The sequence below is a fragment of the Typopeltis vanoorti genome, chromosome 1 (assembly GCF_054136105.1).
Source record: "Typopeltis vanoorti isolate ZY-2024b chromosome 1, IOZ_Tvanoo_1.0, whole genome shotgun sequence".
NCBI classification, from domain to species: domain Eukaryota; kingdom Metazoa; phylum Arthropoda; class Arachnida; order Uropygi; family Thelyphonidae; genus Typopeltis; species Typopeltis vanoorti.
Window position 1 is genome coordinate 111,110,537 of NC_143549.1, and position 25,571 is coordinate 111,136,107.

A 25,571-nucleotide genomic window follows, 5' to 3' on the forward strand; every position below is an offset into this window, starting at 1 on the left:
CTCTTTTTAATACTTTAAAGAGCTTATTTTTGCCATTCAGTTGTATCTTGAATTTGCACTTTGATGTCATGCACTTTAGAATCTTAATCGTATTTGGATCTTGTATTACAGTTGCAAATTTCAGTATGATTCCATTCCAAACTGTGTCTTATGCAGCAGACAGATCTATGAATGCTACTGAGGTTTTAAGGCTTTGTTGAAAACCAGCTTCTATATGTGTAATAAGGGCAAGTACTTGGTCGCAGCAGCTGCAAGAGTCTCTGAATCTGGCTTGTTCAATTAGTACTACGACATTAACACTGGCCTGGTTGGCCGCGTGGTTCATGTATCCGCTCTCCAGCCAAAAGGCTGCGGGTTCAAATCCCGCCGTGGGCATGAATGTGTGTGATTGTCTGTGAAAATACTAGTGATGATGATGGGCGGTAGATGCCGCTGGTGTAGATGATGATGGTAGTTGGTGGATTGAGCAGTGGAGACAGAGTTGTAGAGGGTCCTCCTTCGATGAGTCATTGGACTTCCTGGAGGTGTTACGTAATAATAATAATTAATCAGTGGGTAAATTTTCGATTATAGAGTAATCATTCAAAAACTTTTATAGGGAATACTTAGTAAAGATATTGGTCAATAGTTTGCTGCATCAGTAGGCTCTTTTCTAGAAATTCCTTTGGAATGTTCCTGCTTTCTAGAATTTTACAGAAAAACTACAAAAGCCACTTATGAGCATTACTTCCAAGATGTTTAATGAACTCAGGATATATACCATCCATGCTTGCTGCTTTGTTATTTTTCAGTAATTTAAATGCTTGAATCAGTTTGTTTTCAGTGAATGGCATTGATATTCTGTTATTTTATTTGACACTTCTATAAACATGGATATATTTGGTCCTAATTTCTTTAGAATGGGATGCACTAATCTTTACATTGTTAGATGTTCGCTGGATTCTAGTTACTATGTCTTTAGGGGTGATCTGCATGACTTCTGCCAAGAAACTGATGGAGTTCTGAGTTTTCGAAATAAGGCCCAAGCCTTGTGGCTAGAGTGGGTGAAGTCTATATTGAAGAATGTGGCTGAAAGGATATCTGCTAAGTGCTACTGTATTCTTATCTTAAAATTTCTACTTGTTTCTGCCCTTCCACATCTATCTCTATGTTAATGTTTCTAGTGATGTTGATAGATTCTATATAATTCGTTGGTTTGTTAAACCAGCTTTTTTCTTTATACAGGTCTTTCAACTTTTTCCTTTTGAGGAAAGCCTATTCCTTTCCCCATTCCGTCATGTTCTGTTTTGCTTCTTGTTTGAATTTTAACCACATATTCCAATTTCAGGCATTATTTCAATTCGAACAGAAAATCTGGAATTTGGTTGAAAAGATGAATGGAAAATTTGGTGGAAGTCTCCATGGTCCAGAATAGATCTCTACTTGTTCTATTCTCTACTAGTTAGTGGAACTTAACTGGATTATGATCTGCCATGTTGATGTCAAGATATTTTATCTGAATTATCCTATTTATAAGGGAAGAAGAGATATAAATTCGATCAAAACGGATACCAATGCCTTGATTCATGTACCTGTAAGCTGGAGATTAGGATTGTGAATCCTCCATATATCTACTAGTTGAGTATTGTCGAGACATGTTCTTAACTGTGCATTTTCCACTCCTAGGGTATCCTCCTATTTTGTCTAATGTGGGATTTTCAATATAATTCCAGTCTCCAGCTGCTGTGTTGTAGTGGGCACCATATAAATAAATATGGCTCCAATTTATGGAAGAATTTTCGTCAAACTGTTCCATTGGATGGAGCATAAACATTTATAAACCTTATTACACATCCACATTATTTCCAGTCTATTGTCAAGATTCTCCCTTTTTGCATCATCCTTTTTGGATATTACAGAATGACCCAAGGAGGGGGTCAAGAATAAGAACTCCTACTCCATTCCTGTTAAATCTTCCAAAGCTCCAATCAGAAAGAAGTAGATATCTATCTGTTAAAGTTTTAATAGCTTTATATCTGCAGGAGTATTTTTCTTGGAGAAACAAAAACCTGATACTATGGCAAAGCATAATATCAGGTGGAATATAGTTCCATATAGTTTCTTGTTTAATTTGCTTGTGGAATCCTTGTACATTTAACGAGGCAATGCAGAAAGGAGATGCTATGATTAATGAAGTGTAATGGGTAAGTCTTTAACTTTTAAATTTTGGAATGAGGTCTTCAATCTGTGAAGAAGCAATTGTGTAGTCGTCTTCTTAACTGTTTTCCGTTTTTTTTTTTTTTTTTTTTTCATGCCCATCGTTCTTGATTTGGAAGATAGTTATTTTCTTTTCATATAGATGATAATCGTACTGAGAAAACTTTGAATCAGTAAACTTGATTCTATTTTCTTTAACTGTATCTCTTGCTTTTCCTTTATTAGCATGAGATGGTTCTTTATAGTCCATAAACTCTTGTGAGCCTGAAGAGTTTTTATTTGATGATCCACAATCTTCTCTATCTTTTACATTTTTTATTACTTCTTTTTTATAGATGTATTTCCTTTTTTAATTTTTTTTGTTTATCCTCAATTTTTTTATTAATTCATCTTTCCTTTTTGATGATCTTGTCTGCATATTAAGTTTTTTTCAGTTGTCTTGCACACTTTTCTGTTTCTTCTCCAGTTTCTCCTTGTAGAACAGTCTCATGTTTTTGCATTTCGTTTTGTACCTGTTGGAAGTTTTTTCCCACTTGGTTAGACTATAATATAATAAATTTAGTATAAGCAAACAAAAGTTTGCACCTGAAGTATCTTCAGGACTGAGGTGGACCAAGCTTTCATTACTCCTTGATCTCAGTATCTCCCAGAATGCAAAGCACATCTCCTTGCAGACATGTATAAGCTATGCATTAAGGAAAGGGCCACTACCCAGACCGGTTTCGACCTTTATTGAGATCTCGTCATTGGGAGTCAGACCCAGAAGTGGTGATACTAAGGTAGAAGCAATGGAGAAATCATATTTACCTATACGAGTTGCTAAAAGGTGTGCCACCTTATTATTAAATTACTCTAGATTTAGAGAAAGATGGAAGTTTTTTCCATTTGGTTCGACTATAATAAATTTAGCTCCACCTTTACCACAAGTTGCCTCAGTCCTGAAGATACTTCAGGTGCAAACTTTGTTTGCTTACACTTGGATAAAGGATTAAACTAAATTTATTATAGTCTAACCAAGTGTAAAAAACTTCCAACATCTTTCTCTAAATCCAGAGTAACTTAATAATAAGGTGGTATACCTTTTGTCAACTCGTATAGGTAAATATGACTTCTCCATTGCTTCTGCCTTAGTATCACCACTTCTGGGTCTGACTCCCACTGAAAAGACCTCAAAAAAGGTCAAAACCGGTCTCGGATGTGGCCCTTCCATTATTGCATAGCATTGTACATGTCCACAAGGAGATGTGCTTTGCATTATGGGAGATATTGAGACAAGGAGTGATGAGAGCTTGATCCACGTTTACCACAAGTTGCCTCAGTCCTGAAGATACTTTAGGAGCAAACTTTGTTTGCTTACACTTGGATAAAGGATTAAACTAAATTTATTATTATTGTTTTGTGCCTGTTCAGTTGTTATACTAGATTCATTATTGGTAATTTCAACTGATGTTTTTTCATCTATATTTGACTGGGAAAGTGGTGCTGCAGATCTGGAATTTTGGACTAATTTCTAGCTGATTTGGTTGCACACTTTTTGTGATTTTACCAAGTGTAGTTTGTTTAAAAGCACAATCTTTACCAGACTGAATTGGAAGATCTGGTAACTCTTCATTATGCCTCTCAGATATATAGTGTTCTAATTGGCTCTACCAGTGCTGCCACTCTCTCAGCAAAAGTTCTAAAAGGACAGGTGTTAACGCAGTGTTCAGAACTTTCACATTTCTGACAGGGTTTGAGACACTGATTAGCGACATGTCCAATATTCATGCAGTTGAAACACTTAGATTTGATGCAGTTACCACCTAAATGATTGTATGAACTACAGCACAGGCACTGCCTTTATACAACATTCCACTTATTCGCCACTAAAAGCCAGACATTGTATCTTCATTCCCTTGCTAAGCATACCCTTACCCAGTTTTTATGGTTAATCCTGTGTTCTCTTCATTCGTATCATGTATTGATAAACTTCTTCTGTATCAGTCTTATAAAACTTCTTTTATAAGTCTATTATATTCTTCATTTCTGTCTTGCATTTAATTTTTGTAACCCACAAAGCTTCAACTCCTCATAGAGAGAACATTCTGTAGACCAGAAATAAGTGACCATGAAATAGATTCTTCTGGTTCTTCCCCACTACTTACATCCTCAAGGAAACCAGGCTAAATCTGTGTGCATTTGTTCAGATATGAGCTTATCAAGAAAGATAACAATTGCTCATCCTCTGTCAGTGTGTTCTTCAACATTCAGGTAATCTGATAGCTTGTTTGGCCAAAAGTGGCCAAAATAGCTTATCGATTAGTGATTATAGATAGGAATTTGAAGTTTGTAATCACTTAAATCCCTAGTCTCATCACTTTCCTGCATTCTAGTTCTATCAGTGTAGTACACAGTTTGTAATATTTTCATTGCAAAATGTATATCCCTCCAGTTTGTCATGTTATACTGGCAGCCATTATCACTTTGTCCATCGTATCAGTCTATTTAAATCATTTTGCAGGATCTCTGTATTCCACCTTGATTAACAACTGCTACTCTACTCAGTTTTGCTTCATCAGCAAACAACTGGATATTTCCCTTCAAATAATTTCCGATATAATTAATTTACACATTAAATAGCAGTTTCAAAGTGTAGAGCTCTGCAGCACAGTACTACTCACTTGCCTTCTCCTGGCTTTAATTTCCTCATATACTACTCTTTGATGTCAGTTCATCAGCCACCCTCTCATTCATATTACCAGTTTTGTATTCTTCCCAATTTGCTCCTGTTTATGTAATATAGTTTCATAGAATTTAGTGGTATCATTATATAGCATTTTCTTTATCGAACATCAGATGTTGCTGTTGTTAAATACATCTTGGCTAGTTCCTATATAATGTTAATCTTCTCTCCCCCCCCCCTTACCCAGTTCCATACTTATTCCAGGATGTTATCCTCCCAGTATTTCTTCTTTAGTTTTTTATAATTATTCATCCCCAACTTTCACATAATTTGCATCCTGATGCCCTTGTATGGCTGTCAATTGTCCAAGTCAATATCTTATTGCTGTTTACACCAACCAAAGTCAACATGTCACCTCACTCACTCATGTCAGCATCTACTGGTCTTATTATCAAATTTAAAACTCTTGATTCTGTTCTGCCCTCTGTTAATTGTTAGGCAGTTTTTATTGTTTGCCTTCTGTTTGCTATGTGCTATTAGTTGGGATATTAGTGCTTATTACAAGAATGTGAGGGAATTGGTAGTGTCTCTGGCCATGCAGTTTAAGTCTAAGCTCTGTATGATTCAAGAGAGTGGAAAGAGAGCAAAATAGTGTCATTGCATAAGGTAGGTGCTGAGACAGATGGGAAATTATAAACCAATCAGTATCTCAGGAGAGATTGGTCTTATGAGAATTCAGAATTGGTAGATTGTGATATGTTACTCTACTCTACTGGACAGCTTTATAAATAGTAGGTTTGAAAAACCTACTATTTATAATTATATAATTATATTATATATTCTGTTATAATATATACGCTTATTATTTTTATAATAAAAAATGGCATTTGAGTTTGATAAAAGAAATAGCTACATGATAATACTGCTAGACTTTGCAAAGGCACCTAGTAGAATACTGCATGGGACAAATCAGAGCAAATATGGATGGATATGAAATTGATAATATGGATATGAGAGTGAGATGATGGATAACTACTATTTAATTCGTCTATTTCTCTTCACAAGAAATGAAGGGAAATATTCAATTGTTTGCTGATGATGCAAAATTGAGTTGTGTAAAGTTGAAAGCCTGCAGAATGATTTAAATAGTGACAGTATGGTCAAAAGATAATAGTTTGTCAGTGTAATCTGGTAAGGTTATACTAAGAATGAAAAGATTAAGCCGTATGCTACATTGATCAACCTGTACTGCAGAAAATGGCTCATGTGATTACTTATTATTGAATAACACATACCACTGAACAAGCATAGCTAAGGAAGTTAATGCTTCAATATGCACTATCTGGATTGCTGTGCATATCTGGTCACCTAGGTCTCTTGGAGGATGAGGAAGTGGTAGAGGGATTCAGAGGCATTTTGTGAGCATTCTCTGGGATGCATCCTGTGAGGATAATTTGTGGGTTGCAAAAGGTTGATAGGTAGAAAATAGAGGATAGAAATGTATGAGCTCCTGAAACCATTTTAAAAGATGGCTGTATTTTATAAGATAAGGACTGGTCACAGTGAGGGGAGGAAATGGAATTTATACAGCTGCTGAGAGATAATTACCTGAGAGAGTAATGGAGGAAACACAGGGGTTGAGAGTACTGGATCTGATCATAGCATCAGAGAACTTAACAGTAACCAATCTAGTTGCACTGCCTCTTCTTTGGGAAAGTGATCATGTAGTCTTGACCTGGGAGATTGGCAGATATGCAGATTTTCCTGTTAAGAAGGGATATATTTGTAATTACAAAGAAGGAAATAATAATATCATGGATACAAGGGTTTTAAGATGCAAAATCGATAGCGATCACATGTTAGTTGAAAGCAGATTTGAATTCATAAAAAGAACCACATACTTCAAAAGAAAAAAAGATAACGAAACAACATCTAATAAACAATTTAAAATTCACTTCCTAGAACAAGAGAGTATTAGAAACTTATATAAAAGCAGAATAAGATAAAATAAAACAAACCACAATATTGAAACTGACTGGAAAAAGAAAGTTTAGGATACAAATCAAGGAAAAACAAAAAATGGCTCAGAACTTGAAATGATGACTTAAAGGAAATCGAAAGTAAAAAATAGGCTTTTAAAATCTATCTGCAAAATAAAAACACTGCTGACTAGATACAATATAAGAAATTATGGGGTGAAGTCAGAAAGCTTTCCAGAAGTATACACAGAGAAGATTGGAGTAAATATGTTAAATTATGAGAGCAGGATATCACTGGACCACAAAGAATAGGTTTTAAAATTTTCAGGCAACTACAAACAGCAGAAAATGACCAACTAAGAAATAATCTAATTTCCAAAGAGGATTGGATAGAACACTATAAAATGTTGTGGAATGAAAAACAAGAAATACAAAACAATGACAAAACTCACAAAATTAAAGATACAAATATACAGGAAAGTACAGAAGAAATAGTAATGGAAAAATTAGAAAAAGAATTAAAAAACTCAAGAAATAGAAAAAGCCTAGCCTGGATGGAATATGCATTGAGCTCTTTAAATATGCAGACAATAGCTTAAAAGAAAACCTACTTAAACTCTTCAATAATATCTGGAAATATCAAAAGATCCCGAAAAAATGGGAAACTGGAGTAGTAATAAATACTCACAAAAAATGTCCCAAGGACAAATGTGGAAATTACAGAGGCATTACTCTCTTAATAACAGCATTTAAACTACACCTAAACCTCTTTTTACGCGAAAGACATTTTCCTAAAAATTACGCGTAAAAACAACTACTGACTCCATAGAAAAATTGAAGATTGGTTCCAAACCTGAAATATAAGCAAATTAATGAAAAAAACAAACATTAAATTCGTTAGGATCATTAGATTTTTATTTACATTTCATGGAGAACACAAATACATATAATGAATTTTAATAACTTAAAAAAAACATTCATTTCAGTTGTTTGCTAAGGATTCTATAAAAAAAGTATGTTATTCGCTATCAGTTTTCTGAAAATGAATGCGAAAGCTTTTGTTTTCGTGAGACTGTAATATCACTAGAACTACTAGATATTATCGTCATCATCTTCTGCCTCAACTTGTGGAATTCTTCTTGTCATGTCTTGAACAAAAGTACCACTGGTTGTTTCAGTAGTTTTAGCATGAACTCAGTTATTAATCGCTATGTTGATGCTTTAGATAAGTCACGATGTAATTCTCTGTATGAAGACATTAACAACTTAAGCTCATGTGAAAACTTCCCAGCACATTCTTCATTTGGATCATGTCGGGCAAAATAATTGCCTAAATTACTGGGCCACTTTAAGACCTTCTTTAATTATATCTGCAGTAAAAGTAGGATTATCTTGATCATTATCATTAACTTCTTCGCTTTCAGGAGTCTCAGAAACAATCTCCACTGTTTCGTCTTCGCTAAGAGGTTTGTCAATTAACAATTCTTCGATATCTGCCGACATAAGATCATAGAATCCTTCTCTGCCAATTTCACATGCCAACTTATTATATTGGGGAATTCTGCAGTATGATTGAGGGGAACAGGAGCATTCTCTTTAACACATGTGGGCCAAATAGCTTTCCAGCATGTATTCATAGTTTCTAGTCTCAATTCAGATAATGATAATCGAACCTGATCAATACAATACATAATTGAAAATTTTTTCCCCACATCCATAACTGACACTGTTTCATCATCATTTAGCTTGTTCAAAACGTACTGAAATGTTGTCTGACATAATATGTTTTAAAAGTCGCATTATACCCTGATCTAGAGGTTGTAGCAATGATGTGGTATTGGGTGGCAGAAAAAAAAATTGCACATTTGGGTGTTCTATGGCAGGACAACCGGGTGCATTATCAAGAATCAAAAGCACTTTAAATTCGAGACCCTTGTCATTCAAATGGCATCTAACTTCTGGCACAAAATGTTTGTGGAACCACTCAGTGAAAATATCAATGGTCACCCAAGCTTTTTTGTTGGCCATCCAACGAACTGGCAATTTTTGAAAATCTACGCCTTTCATTGGCCGTGGTCTTAATGATCGATTTATGAGCAGTGGTTTTAACATCCGATCTCCTAAAGCGTTCAAACAAAATAGAAGTGTTATGCGATCTTTCATTGCTTTGAACCCACCAACAGTTTTTTGCATTTTTGATACGTAAGTTCTGTTTGGCATTTTTTCCCAGAAAAGTCCGGTTTCATCCATATTCAAAACTTGTTCACGAGTGTAACCTCTATCTTCAATTATTTTAGCAAGTTTTTATTTAAATGCATTAGCAGCTGTTTCATCAGCATAACCTGTTTCACCTTTAATTTTTATATTATGAAGAGCATGTCTTTTAATAAACTTAGCCAGCCAACTATTGCTTGCATGAAATTCATATTTTTTCCTCGATTGAGATGAAGTATCTGGCTGCAGTTTTTTAATCTGTTCATAAAATCTCAATGATGATTGCTTGATGGAATTTCCGTAAACTGCCATTCTTTTTTGTACATTATCTTCTATCCAAATCACTAAAGTTTTTTCAGCCTTTTCTAGAACAACATCTCTTGCGTATGATGATAATTTCACACTCGATTTTGTACCAGAACATACTGCTTTTCTATTAGCCTCTTCATTTTTCTTTATAGATCTGACAGTTGATTCACGGACTCCAAAATGCTTACTCACAGCTGTCACACCTTCCCCAGTTTGGAGATGATCTAAAATTAGAATTTTTATATCCGAGGAAACGGCTTTCCTTTTTTTTTTTTTTTTTTTGGTTATCGGCAACATATGAGGTCTGGATTAAAATCTTCGATTAATGAAATGGAAGTTTGAAAATCACATATAGCTTCCCATTTATTATTTCTTGGCAAAATTATTAATTTTATAATGCGATTTTTATTTTGATTTCACTTAAAAAATGCAAATGCAAAAAATGCGGTAACTGTGTTGTCTACTCAAACACCAAATTCAAAATGCTACGAACTGCTTTTTTATGCGCAGTCAGTTATGTAATTTGGGGAATTCCCAATAAATGAAATTCATAAGAATTTAGAATTTTCTTAATTGAAACGAGAATGCAATTCTACAAAATTCTCAGAATTTTCTTGAATTACGGATTTTTTCCTAACTTAGACTTTAGGTTGGTCGCGTAAAAGTGAATAAAAATCGCGTAAAAAAAAATTATTTTTGACATCCCAATTCGCGTAAAAAAAATTGCATAAAAAGAGGTTTAGGCATATATGCAAAGATCTTACAGAACAGGCTAATTAAACATACAGAAAATTATTTAGAAGAAGAATAGTGTGGTTTAGAAGAGGGGAGAGGATACACAGATGTCTCTTTCACAATGCAACAGATCAGAGAAAAAAGAAAAGAATTTAACCTTTCCACTTTTCTTCTATTTATTGACTATGAAGAGGCATATGATAACTTGAACAGAAATATACTCTGGAAAATATTACCAGACGATAAAATACCTCCTAAATTAATTAAAGCAATAAAAAGTCTATACAGAGAAACAAAAATTTGCAGATGGAACATCAGAACCAATAACTATAAATAAAGGAGTAAGACCAGGTTGCTGCTTATTTCCAATCATATTCAACATTTATGTAAACAGAATCCTAAAAGAATGGAAAACAACTGTACAAGATGGAATTAAACTAACAAATAATGAACAGCTAAATACAATACTTTATGCAGATGATCAAGTACTAATTTCAAACTCAGAAGATAAACTCCAAATTGGAACTAACCATCTAAATGAAATAGCAAAAATATATATAAAATGAAAATATCTGAAACAAAAACAAAAGCTATGGCAATGTTTGGAAACACCATTCAAAATGTCAAAATTATGCTTAATAATAAAATTATTATTATTATTTAAGTTAAGGGATATTATTATTATTATTTGACACCTCCAGGGAGTCCAAAGCCTCATCCAGGGAGGGCACCTGTCTCCACCACTCAATCCTCCAACTGACCACTACTACACCAATGCCATCTACTGCCTACCATCACCACTAGTATTTCCACAGACAATCACAAACAACCATGCCCACGGCGGATTCGAACCCGCAGCCTTTTGGCTGGAGAGCGGATACGCTAACCACTCAGCCAACCAGGCTGGCAAAATAATAGAAAAAATAATAAGTTACAGAATTCAAATACTTAGGAAATATAATCTCACAATACAATACTAATTGACACCTGGAAGCAAGACCACAAATTTACAACAGAATGAAAAACATTTTGGAAAATAAATGACTAAAGAAACTCAATTAAGATTACATAATATGACCTCTAAACCATCTCTCAAATTTGGAAGTGAAACCTGGATTCTAAAACAAAGAAACAGACAAATATTGGAAGCAGCACAGATGAAGTTTCTAAGATCTCTCCTGGAACTCACTAGATTACATAAAAAGAAAAACACAGAAACAAGAGAACTATTATGGAAGTTTATTTTGCACTTGGTTAGACTATAATAAATTTAGTTTAATCCTTTATCCAAGTGTAGGCAAACAAAGTTTGCACCTTAAAATATCTTCAGGACTGAGGCAAGGTGGTACATCTGTTGGTCCACCTTTGCTGCGAGTTGCCAACAGATGTACCACCTTGGTTTTAATCCTTTCCCAGTGCTGTTTTACTCCATTAAGCCTAGATGAGTTGTCCCACTCAGCACTTCAACCTTAACATGCAATTTTTGGGGTACAAGTTTACAACTTTTACAATGTGTTCTCCGAACTCAGCTTCCTATCCACCAAACTTCCATATCTCACCTCTGCTTTCTGGAATAAAATTTTTCCACCACTGTGCATCTAGTTCCAACTTTCCTAGCTGAACCATCAAGTGCATGACTGGACACTTAGCAGCAGATTCCAGCTCAATGGCATCCTCATTTATCTACCCCTAGCATGAGCCTATTCAAATTGTCCTATAAATGTATCTCACTGGAAATTCCTGTGACTATTCTTTCCTATTTAGCATCATCTGCATACAATTGAATATCTCACCAGATTCTATTATCAGTATATACATGGATCGTGTGAAAAGTTCTCAGCCTAATAATGAAAAAACAAATTTATAATTTCAAAATTATTTTTAATTTTCAACCTAATCTCCCTTAAGACTAATACATTTATTCCAGCGATGCTACAGCGCCATTATCCGAGTTCTCAGTAAGATCTGCAAAATACTCCTCTAAAGCTGCAATCACCTCTTGATTCGAAGAAAAATGCTGACCAGTGAGGAAGAGTTTTAGTTTTGGGAAGAGATAGAAGGCAGAGGGAGCCAAATCTGGAGGATAGGGTGGATGTTATAACAATTCATAGTGCAGATCCCTTAATTTTCCCATTGCCATCTATGGTTGAGGCTGAGAACTTTTCAGACCACCCATGTAGATTAAAAAACTATGGTCCAAAAACAGAACTCTGTAGTATCCTCCTTGTCACCTTTTCTGTTGGAGACATTACACCTAATGTGCAATGTGTAGGCTTCTGTTCAGTATCCATTCCTGTAACCAGGCTACTCTCTGACTATCCATCCTGGTTTTGCTCAGTTTTGATGGTAGTTTGTCATGTGATATTGTGTTAAATATCTTTGTAAAATCAGAGAAAATTACCATAAAAATAAAGGATCTTCACTGCCCAGTACACTTATTGCCCTGTTATAAAACGTGAACTTGGATTCTCCCCATCATTTTATTCTTCTGGAACTGTTTGTATTGCCAGACTTGTTAAGCAACTAGTCCAGGGCACTGTCATCTTCTGACATTCCTGAACTACATATATCTTCTCTTCATTTCCTCTGTTATTCAAACTCCCAATCCTAACTTGAAATACATTGACAAAATACTCATTCCACATTTCTGTTATAATTCTGTGGACATGACCTATGCATCATCTCTGGCAAACTAAAGTCAGTCTTCCATATTAATACTTTTTTTCTGCTTTTTTCTGCAGACAATAAATATGTTTCTGATGAAAGATCAAAGGAAGCATGTAGTAGGTTGTTCATTGTACAGTGTGAGATAATTTTTGCTGGTCATCATGTCTACAGGAGTCCAGTCTTGTGTTTGGGTGATGTTATCATGGTGCCATCTAGATGTGAGGGAGGTGTAAGCATATCAGGCAGGTGTGCATCATGATCTTATCAAGGACCAGAAGACTAGACTGCCATTTGAGCAGGAGGCAAGTTTCTTTGCTTAACCTTTCAAAGTAGAATTTGTATTTGTCAGCGGTTTTGTATAGATATCACAAGCTACAGTATAGAATAAGTGAGAAGCAGGAGTTTTTTATGTGAATCATTTGAGATATGTTGTACTTGAAACTGCTTTGGCACACATTGATGGGAGTGTGCAGTGTTTTGTATTTTATGTGGAGTGGAGAAGCTTCATTCCAGTAAGAATTATTTTGGTTATTCTGTCAAAAAAAGATTGTTGGAAATGCTAATCTGACCACATAGAAGAGATCATCTCATTTCATACTGGAAGCAATATGGAGCCTGAGATTGGATAGTAAAGGACCGAAGAAAAACAAACATGGACAGGAATATTGTCATGCATTTACAAGGGTGGTCTGAAAAGTTCTCAGCCTCAACAATAGATGGCAACACTATCGGCAAGATTTTTCTTTTAAGTTGGTACATCTGTCATAAGCATCCATATGAAGTTGCAAGTCATTCTATCAAGTAGTTTGTTTTATACAGCTGTCTGAAGCAAAAATGTTGTCTGTATCCCTTGAAATGGATAAAATTGAGTATTGTGTGGTTTTAAAATGTTTTGTAAAAGAAGGTTTAACAGGAAAAGAAATTCATTTGAAGTTCGTAAAAGTTTATGGGCACTCTTTTCCTTCATTTTCGACAAATAAGAATTGGGCTGCCGAGTTTAAACGTGGCCGTACCAGCCTTAAAGATGATCCACATGAAGGACGTCCAAAAAGCGTAACAACACCAGAAATCATTGATCAAGTGCACGATATGATATTGGATGACTGGCGAGTCAAAGTGTATGAAATTGCTAAGACTATAGGCATTTCAAAAGAATGTGTAGGATATATTTTGCATAAAGAAATGCAAATGAAAAAACTTTGCACAAGATGGGTGCTGTGCTTCTCACAGCAGATCAAAAGCGCACTCGCATGAAAATCTCTGAACAGTGCTGGAGCATTTTAACAAGAAAAGAACTGATTTTGTGCATTGATTTATTACTATGGATGAGACTTGGATTCACCATTACACACCAGAATCCAAACAGCAGTCAAAACGGTGGACAGAAGCCAGTTGTTCTGCGCCAAAGAAGACAAAGTCAGTTCCATCAGCAGGAAAGGTCATGGCATCAGTGTTTTGGGATGATAAAGGCATTTTGTTTATTAATTATCTTGAAAAGGGTAAAACAATAACCGTGGAATATTATTGCAATATTTTAACCAGACTAGATGAAAAAATTTATGAGAAAATATCCAGTTTGTAGAAGAAAAAAATCATCTTTCATCAGGACTATGCACCTGCCCACAAAGGTGTTTTGGCAATGGGAAAATTAAGGGATTTGCACTATGAGTTGGAACATCCAACCTATTCCCCAGATTTGGCTTCCTCTGACTTCTGTCTCTTTCCAAACTAAAACTCTTCCTCCTGGTCAGTGTTTTTTTTTTTCAAATCAAGAGGTGATTGCAGTTGTGGAGGGGTATTTTGCAGATCTTACTGAGAACCACTACAGGGACTGGATAATGGCGCTGGAGCATCACTGGAATGAATGTATTAGTCTTAAGGGAGATTATGTTGAAAAATAAAAATAATTTCGAAATTATAAATTAGTTTTTTCATTGTTAGGGCGAGAATTTTTCAGACCACCTTCGTACAGTGTATTTACGTGGAGAGTTAAGAAAAGGCCAGTGGTGTTGAGGAAATTATGAAAATGTCCGATATTCTGTTTAGTAGATGAACAACTTGTGTTAGATTATTACTAACATCAGTTACTTCAGCATCTCTTCAGTGTGATTTGTGGTGTTACAGAAAGGGAAGTCAGTTTGAATTGCAAGTGATTTTGCAGGTTGACTGCTAGATAATACATGGGATTGAACCTGATGGTGATGCAGTAGGATGCTTCCTGATTAACTAGCGAATTATTTTTCTGCTTCTTACTCTGTCAGATTATAGTATCATTCATTGACACTGTTGAGACTGTGCACAAAACAGGAGACCAAGTACTCCCTGTTTGCGACCTATTTAAGAGCTTGTCACACTTATAGTGCATGTCCCTGTTCTGAATTAACTGACATCACTAATTATGGAAGATATTGTTAAAAAATAGTAATGCTGCAGATCAGAAAAAAATAAAAAATATAACCAGAGCAGAGGTCACAAAAAAAAAAACCACTTCTAGATTATGGTATTAGATGTTTGGGATTATTCATAATAGTATTTGATGGTATAAACAACACCAAAAGTAAAACATCACTAATTAATTTACTGAATTTAGTAATATTTCTGTTTTTCTAACCACCATCGCAGTGCAAATTACAACTGTAATAATCACATACAGAATCAATTAGGATTCTTATAAGCAGTGGAAATTATTTGTAACTGAAAATGAATTGATGTCTTAACAAGACATCTTCTAGGTACTAGGTAACAAGAGTCAATTCATCAAAGTCAGGCTAAAGTGGCTTAGAATGACTAGCTTCCAGATCTTTGGCATAACCATACTTGTTGAGTTCAGGGGAGTGTTTTATAGCAGATGCTGATTCTAAAAATAGTGACTCCTGTGCAGCACAGTTGTCTTATGTCCATTTAATCCTGTGTGAAGTAATATCTAGAGCATAATCTGCTAGTCCTGACTGTAATGTTAAAATCCTTTTCACAGTTGTATAACTGATGTTTGTCATGAACATCATAACAAATGGTTAACTAGCAGGGTGACTATGTAGTCAGTAATGATAAATGGTGATTTAAAGTAAAAATGGTATACAGAAGCATCTCATTTAGCAGTATATTACATCTAATGATTGGTTAGTTGGTATGGTACACCTTATTATTATTTTTTTTCTAGATTCAGTTTCTTTCCTTCCTCATCACTCCTCCTCCAAAAAAAATAATTAATAAAAATGACATTGAGTGTGTTTGCTGTGACACAGCTTATTATTCTATGGGTATGCCCTAAACTCTCCATATTTATAGTTTTTTAACTGATCTTTTTCCTTTGATATTGAAAGTTTATTTTTCACTTGGTTAGACTATAATAAATTTAGTTTAATCCTTTATCCAACTGTGAGCAAACAAAGTTTGCGCCTGAAAGTGTCTTCAGGACTGGGGTAAGGTAGTACAACACCGGGAAACTCACTGCAAAGGTGGAGCAAGCTAACATCACTCCTATCTCAGTATCTCCCATAATGCAAAACACATCTCCTTGCGGATATGTATAATGTTATGCATTAAGGGAAGGGACACTACCCAGACTAGTTTCAACCTTTATTGAGGTCTCTTCAGTGGGAGCCAGGCCCAAGTGGAGATACCAGGCAGAAGCATTAGCAAGGTCATCTCTACTTATAGGAGTTGCCAAACGGTGTGCCACCATTTTATTAAATTACTCTGGATTTAGAGAAAGATGTTGAAAGTGCACCATTTGGCAACTCCTATAGGTAGAGATGACCTTGCTAATGCTTCTGCCTGGTATCTCCACTTGGGCCTGGCTCCCACTGAAGAGACATCAATAAAGGTTGAAACTAGTCTGGGTAGTGGCCCTTCCCTTAATGCATAACATTATACATATCCGCAAGGAGATGTGTTTTGCATTATGAGAGATACTGAGATAGGAGTGATGTTATCTTGCTCCACCTTTGCAACGAGTTGCCCAGTGTTGTACCACCTTACCCCAGTCCTGAAGATACTGTCAGGTGCAAACTTTGTTTGCTCATATTTGGATAAAGGATTAAACTAAATTTATTATAGTCTAACCAAGTGAAAAATAAACTTTCAACATCTTTCTCTAAATCCAGAGTAATTTAATAAAAAGGTGGCACACCGTTTGGCAACTTCTATAGGTAGAGATGATCTTGCTAATGCTTCTGCCTGGTATCTTCACTTAGGCGTGGCTCCCACTGAAGAGACCTCGATAAAGGTCGAAACTAGTCTGGGTAGTGGCCCTTCCCTTAATGCATAACATTATACATATCTGCAAGGAGATGTGTTTTGCATTATGAGAGATACTGAGATAGGAGTGATGTTAGCTTGCTCCACCTTTGCAACGAGTTGCCCGGTGTTGTACCACCTTACCCTAGTCCTGAAGATACTTTCAGGTGCAAACTTTGTTTGCTCACACTTGGATAAAGGATTAAACTAAATTTATTATTTTTCCTTTGATAAAGGAAACAAATGCAAATATTACTTATGTAAATAAGTGCTTTATATATACATATAACAGTTCATTAACCTGAATGTTTCCTTTTTTTTTTAGATCAGGCAGGAAATGCACTTGAACGCTTGAAAGGAGAAGTAAGATAATATGGTTTTTTGCTTGTTTGTTTGTTCTTTAAAATACTCCTCTATGATTATTATTTTTAATTAGGCTAAGTTAATTATTAATGTATTAGAACATATTTAAAATGCAGTGAATTTTAAACATTAGTGCTATTTTCCCAATTTCAGTATAACGTCTAAATGATTTTAAACTCTCAAACAATAATAACAGAATTTCAGCCATAATGCAAAACATTCATTCTCTCATTAAGCACTGTGATTTCTATAAATAAAAGAGGAATTTGAAATAAATTCCCTTCACCCATGTATAAAGGTGAAATAGCACTCATATTGGTTTGTTTGGGTTTGAGTTCAGGTTTGAGGCTATTGTGAGTGGTAAGTGTATTTAGCACCCATGTAAAATTGGTACATTTTATCTGTTTTATTGTATTTTTTTCCCAATATAACATTAGTAGTTTATGGTATATTAACATAGTCTTTCTTGATTTTATAGTATTTAGTCATTTTATAACATATTTTTATTAATATATTGCAATATTAAATACAGCTATAAAATGGTGCCACATGAGAGAAATTCACGAACAGTGAATTTGAGAACAAGAAGCCTTGCCTCATTAAGAATAAAGGATATTGCAGATGATATAGAAAATAATTTAACCACTGAAATTGCAAGGTTAAAGCAGATTTTTAAACAAATGATGATTATTAGACAGCCAGAAAGTCTAGCAGCATTTATTATTATTCTAAGACCCCCTTGCAGTCAGACTTATGTAGGAGGTTTTGCTTTTGTCATGCACACAGCTCATCATGCCTTACCTTAAACATATTCAAATTCTCTGCAGACACTACACTCTCAGGCAAGGCATTCTAATCATTCACAACTCTGCATGCAAAAGACCTGCTTCTCACAGTCTCTTGTTCACACCCTCCTTATAAAGCTTTCAGGGATGACCTCATGTTCTCCTACTATTTTATGAAACACCTCTTCCATGTTAATCCTCTAACAACCCTTTACCAACTAGTATATCTCTATCATATCACCCCTCTTCCACTAGACTCCGTTTTGATCAATCACCTCTGGACCCTCTCCGACATCTCTACTCCCTGTTGAAAATCAGGTAATCAAATCTAGGCACAGTAGTCCATATATAGCTTTATCAGCAGCTTATACAATAGAACCAGAATCTCCTTACTTTTAGGAGTCAGTGACCTCTGCAACATTCCTGCAATTCGTTGTGTTGTCCTCACAATTTTGGCAATATGTCCTTGAAATTTTAGATCTGTATCTACCATCATCCCCCAGATCTCTTATTTCCTCCACCTCCAACAATATAACCCCACCAAAAGTAAATTCTATCTCTCATCTTTGTTTTCCAAATTTTAAAACCTGACATTTCACAATATTGAACTGGCATCCCCACTTCCGTAACGATCCACTCAGTCTATTCAAGTTTTCTTCTAAGGCCACAACATTTGCTCTACTCCTCATAGTTTATCCCAACTTTGCATCATCTGTAAAGAACTGTATATTCCTATTCAAATCTTTCCCAATATCATTAACATAGAGGTTAAACAGCAACGGTGCCCTAAAACAGATCTCTTAAGGCTGGTTGATACCTATCAGATAGCCAATCTTCAATCCAGTGCACTAGTCTACCATACAACCCTGTCCATTCTAGTTTGACTATCAACTTATCAAGGTACTCTATCAAAAGCATTTGTAAGTATACTACTGGGTATCCATCTCCCATGTTCAATGCTGCTGTCATCTTATTGTAATAAGTAATTAGATTACCAAATCATGACCTCCATTTAGCAAATCCATGCTGTCCACAATTGAGTTGACAACAATGATAATATCATTGTTGTCAACTCAATTCTAGATGTTGATTCTCATCAGCCATTCCAACACTTTAACCACAACACCCGACACAGATTGGCTTATAATGCTTGAATTCTGTCACCTCTTTTATGAAGTGGGTACAATCTTGCCTTCCTTCCACTCCTTTGGAACTTGACCCAGTGTAATACTCACATTAAACAAATATATCAAGGCAGATGTCAACTCCCTGGCACATTCCTTCAAAATACTTGATATATCATCAAGTCCCCACAGCATTATTAATATCAAGTTTGCTTAATTCCCCATATACCTCTTCCTCACTCATAGTTGGTCTCTTCTTCTCATCAACCACTGCTCTCAAACTCCATGATGTCACATTCACAAGGATGAAAGCCCTTTATGAACTGATCATTAAATATCTTAACTATATCCTCTGCAGCACTTGTCCTTATACCATTTTCTCCAATCAGTGCCATCATCCCATAATCATATCTATTTTTGTTGGGCACATATCAAAAGAACTCCCTAGGATTTTTTTTTTGCTTCATTAGCTAACTGCTGCTCACACTGATCTTTTGCTATCTTTACTAACCGCATCATCCTCCTTCTCTGTTCTTTGTATAACTCATGGAACTGATTATTACAACTCCTCTTATGTTGCCTTCATAATGCCTTTTTTTTTCTTCTCTGTATTGCATGTTTAATCTCTTCATTCATTTAACACCTACCTTATTTAGCCTTCTAACGTTTAATTAGACATTGCCTCTAGGTGGTTGTCCCTCAAAAACTCAAACTAATTTTCTTTACTTTCATTTGCTATATCGTCATCCCAATCAAACCATAGTGATCACCTTTTTCCTATTTGCTTGGCTAATTTGCATGTATATTTCCTGGTCACTACCATCCACATTAGCAGGTCTATAGCAACTTCCAATGAAGTATATCATTCATTTCACTTCTATTTCACACCATTACTGCCTCAAACCCACTCACTTTTTCCTCCTTGTATCTCTACCTTCTATTGATATATTGCAATATTAAATACAGCTATAAAATAGTGCTGAAACACATGAGAGAAATTCATGAGCAATGAATTTGAGAACGAGAAACCTTGCCTCATTAAAAAAAGGATATTGCAGATGATATAGAAAATAATTTAACCACTGAAATTACAAGGTTAAACTCTTTTTCCATCATCAATAGTACTCCACCTTCCTTTTTATCTTTTCTATCTTCATGAAAACATTATACTCTTCCATTTTTTTACCAGGTTAATGTGGATGAAATTTTTCATAGAATTGAAGGGGATAAACCAGTGATGGCGAACCTATGACACGCATGTCAGCACTGACACACTTCAGGGTTTCAGGTGACACACCTTGGATGTTGAAAGATATTGGCATTCTGATGAAAAGACTGCGATAAATCGTGTAAGATCGCTCTCAGTTAAGGCGAAGGTAGGTTTCGGTTCATTGAAAGAATTATATTTTATAGTTAGCCTATTTCTATTTTATTTTGTAGTTAGCTTATTTCTATTTTATTTTATAACTAGCCTATAAACAACGAGCGTTTTAAGTTTATGTTTTCTTTTTTAATCATTATAATTTCTGCATAGTCATAGTGATATTATAAAAACTTATAAAATTATTATCAATATTATACGATACAAATTTATAAATACATACTTTATATATTATAAACTTAAAGTTTTCATTTGTCTTCTGTGTGAAATTCATTCATGCATGCATTCCAAGTCTCTCGACTGAGTAATACAAGTTCTAAACATATTTAAAACCACTTTAACAGAAAATATAATTCGCAGCATTAAATATTGAATTTATCTGAGTAAATAATGAAAACATTTTTATAGTTGCAATAAATTCAGTAAATTTTGCTAAATAATGCAAATAGTAACAACTTACGATGACGTCGCAACAAAACCTACTAAATAGCTGCTATTTAGTAGCATGATAGAGAGTAAAACGTAATTTTGTAGCAACAAATGGTTGCTACAAAAATATCGGTAATAAATCTGGCAACCCTGCTGAAAGAAGTAGTGTAGTCTTGCATGGTCTGCCACTTAAGTAATTTGAGTTGCTGGTGTATAATTCATTTCCAGTAATTGTTAGTTCTTATTAATTATTACTGCTGTATATAACTGCTCTTTTTTAATTTGTAAACCCTTTTACAATGGCAGCTAGCACTAATAAAAAACTAAAATTATCACAGAAAGGAAGTGAAAGAAATTTCCAAGATGCCTGAACTGAACAATATGGTGTTATTGATAGAGGTGATAAAGTTCTCTGTAAATTGTGTGGTGAGCTATCTGTGAGTCGAACTTGGAATGTAAGAAGACATTTTGAAATTAAGCACAAATGGCTCCTAGAAAAAACTTTTGAAGAACGCAAAGAATACATATCGCAACATCTAACACTGGCAGAATCAAAATCAGGGACTTTAATTAAATTTGTTTCAGGACCTTCAAATTTAGTAGCCCAAGTTACAGTATTTCACATGCCATGGGAAACCACTTAGTGATGGTGATTATATTAAAGAAGCTTTCGTAAAGCGTGCACCATTTTTATTTGAGGACTTTCATAATAAGGAAGCTATTGTAATGTGCATAAAAGAGTTACCATTAAGTAGGAATACTATTAAAGACAGAGTTATATCAATGAATGCTAGTATAGAAAATCAAATACAACAAGACTTGAACTCATGCCATTGTTTATCCATTTGTTTCGACGAAACTACAGATATTACGTCATCAGCTCTATTGGCTATTATTGCAAGGTAGGTTCACGGTGATTCTATGCACAAGGAATTTATAAAGTTAGAAAATTTATCTCAAAACATGACAGATAAAGACATATGTGACTGCATTGTTAAAGTTTTCCATGAGAAACGGATAGATTTATTGAAAATATTTTCGATTACAACTGATGGCACGTCTAATACGGTTGGCCGTAATGTTGGTTTTATCAAACAATTTACAGACTATGTTGGTCATCCCCTGGTTTGTTTCCATTGTATTATACATCAGGAGACAGTGTGTGTGAAATCAGGCTTAAAGGATTTGGATGATGTGATGAGAATTGTGACAAAGGTAACTAAATTTATTGCTGTCAGGGCTTTAAACAAATGAGAATTTAATTCACTTTTAAGCGAAGTTGAATCAGTGTACAATGGTCTATTAATATACAATAATATTCGATGGTTAAGTCATGGACTAATACTTGAATGGTTTGTCGAATGTTTAAATGAAATTAAATTATATTTAAATACGAAGGGCATGGAGCACGAATTTTCTCAGTTGAACGATTCTGCTTGCCTCAGTAAGCTGATGTTTTTCACAGATTTTTCATTGCACCTGAATGAACTTAATATACATTTGCAAGGTTTCGGAAAATCTGTCGATGTTATGTTTGGCATGATCAAGAGCTTTGAGAATAAACTCAAAATATTTCAACGTGATTTAGAAAGTAACGATTTTAAGTATTTCCCACGAGTGAAAAAGTTTTTAATGAAACCAGCCTCAGTAATCGCGAACAACATATCAACCAATCTATCGAAGTTCTAAAGTCAATAACTGAGCAGTTTTCTTCTAGATTTGAGCAATTTCGAATGTTGGAACAAACAATCCAATTCATAAAAGTATACTGATGAAACAGAATTCATGGATCTTAAATTAGATGGGTTTGAGTGGTTGGATTTAAAAGATCTAGAAATGCAACTAGCCAACTTCCAGTGTAATCCTGTCTGTAAAAGAAAGTTTATTGCTCTTAGAAATGAATTAGAAGAACTTGAGTGGGAACGTCTGCATGATACCGTGTGTAAAAAATCAGACCGTGAAATTCTAAGCATGTGGAATAGCCTTCCCGAAAACTTTCATGCTCTTAAAATCTTTGCTAAAGCTCTTCTAACAATTTTCTCTTCTACATACTCTTGTGAAACTCTATTTTCTGCCTTAAATAATATCAAATTGAAAGGGAGAAATAGATTGAGCAATGATTTGAGCGCTGCCTGTGTAGCATTAAAATGTCCACACTATAGCCCTTCTATAAAGCAACTTTCTACCAGTACTCAGCAACAGAAAAGTCATTAAATGTAATGTAAGTTTGTAATTTCACTTTATTAAATTAATTGTATAATATGAATTCATAGATATCAATGTCCTATTAAATAAATAGCCTAATATGATATGTATAAGTCACCATCTATAATTATGTAGTTAAATTTATAATGCATGTATGTAAGTGGCACATCAACAACGTCGATATTTAAAAAAAAAGATGTTTGACACACCTGGGTAAAAAGGTTCGCCATCACTGGGATAGACCAAGATGCCATGGTGTGAACAAATGTGTGAGGAGCAGATTCTTTGTTGGAGAGTGGTTGGTGAGTGGAATGCATTGCCTGTGTGTGTGTGTGTGTTGTGAATGTAGACACATTGAATCAGCTTGAAGCATGGTTGAATGAGCTCTGTGTGATAATATGCATTTACTACAATGCATCTCTGACTCAATGGAGGTCAGATTTTAATAATAATAAAAACTTTTTCAAAATGCTATATTATATGGGGTTAGGTGGATCATTGTGCAAAGCAATACATAGTCTGCATTTAAGTTGAAGTCAGAAAATAGAATTGAAGGAAATATGAGAGTTTTTAATGTAAAATCAGGTGTGAAATAAGGGTGCACACTATTCTGCCCTTATTCATCATTTATGGATCATATTATGAATAATGAATCACATAAAAGAAATGGCATTAAACCTGATATTAGAATCAGAGATGTCACACTTAGCTCTTTTCTTAATTCAGATGTTGTACTCCTAAATATATCCACTGAAAGTTTCCAGGATTCTCTGACTAAATTGAATAACATTTGCAAGCAAATTTGGCATGAAACCAACATTAATAAAAAGACCGGACTATAAAAATAACAGGAACATAGAAAACGTCAACTGCATTATCAATAGAAAACCTCTAGAACAAGTAAAATATTTCAGCTATTTTAACAATTTTTAGTGAAGATAGCATATTAAATCTATTTAAATTGATAACTGAATAAGCAAAGCTCATATGGTGTAGAGCCAGCCAAATAAATTCATATGAAATGAAACAGAAATTAGCCAAGATAGTCAACTAATAATATACAAGACAGTGTTCACATCAGTTTTAAACATTTAAAACCAGTGTTCAGGCCTGCTTTATTTCTATCCCATCTCTCTGATCAAGAAGTTAGGCTAGAAATAAAACACTTGATCAAAGACTAGTGAACTCAGGCATGAAAACTTTAAAAAAAATTAGGGAATTTAACTGGTGGCAGGAAGTTCACTGTAGCAAATTATCGACCATACCAAATTCTTCTTGTGGTCATTATGAGTTTGGTTTATCAAGAGTCATCTATGCAAACCAATTTTTTGCATAGATGACTTCTGTGGAATATTTCTAGCTTGGTTACTTCATTTAAATTTGAAGCTATTCACTTGGATAAGTGATTAAGAGTATTTTAATAATCTTTATTACATTCAGTAATTTATAATTGCATTTTAAAATATGTGAATTTCTGAATTTTTTGTAGTACATCCATGGTTGGTTAATGGATATTGTGAAAAGCCACTTTGAAGTATTTGTGTCATGCCTTCTTCCTCATCCTCCTGAATATGCCCAGGTAGGAGGGCATTGGTAAGTATTTCTGATTGTTTGCTTTTGTTTTCAATGAAAGCTGAAGTGATATAATTTGCACAGTATTATATTTAAAACTTAATGAATAATAAGGATTGTGAAACTAACATTTATTTCTGCACACTGCTGAAATAAACTAACATTTATTTCAGCAGTGTGCATCTTTTTGATGGGTGAGAAGATAGTGTCTACACAAAGGGCATCACTATGATAAATTCTTTTTTTTTTGCAGAAAGTGTCTCATTGTTGTTTTTATTATATCACTGACGAAGTATGGTTAGTAGACTTATGAATGAAGCCTAACTACTCTAAGCTAATAACCATTTCTTGTGTGGATTTTTTTCACTATTAAGGTAGAAGCAAAGTTGGCAGTAAGCCAATAGATATATTACTGCATCTTGTGTCAAAATAAAATTGCTAATTCCTAAAGTTCTTATGGCATGTACAATAATAACTTAGTAATGTTTTGACCATATAAAAGTGTCTTGATTGGTGATTTTTATAAATATTTAATAAAAAATAAATATACAGAGGACAAGTCTAGGATTTTAAGATAATTTATTTAATGTATGGGATTCCCCATATTTCCATCATCCCTTAGGACTGGTCGAGCCCTCCTAATGACGGATTAAGTATGTATTTTATGACTATAGATCCGTGTCTGTTCATGGGCCAGTTTGCCTATTCTGA

The 25,571-nt window shown here is 34.6% G+C and overlaps 1 protein-coding gene across 1 annotated transcript in view; it reads left to right on the forward strand.

The window, feature by feature from the left end:
• Window positions 1–25,571, forward strand: part of unc79 (UNC-79 domain-containing protein) — a 1,277,183-nt gene that overhangs the window by 339,220 nt on the left and 912,392 nt on the right. Inside the window, exons 15-16 of the mRNA XM_090395893.1 lie at window positions 17,327–17,364; window positions 24,778–24,881. Of these exons, the coding sequence (XP_090252019.1) occupies window positions 17,327–17,364; window positions 24,778–24,881 (142 nt within the window). The remainder of the gene's footprint in view (window positions 1–17,326; window positions 17,365–24,777; window positions 24,882–25,571) is intronic.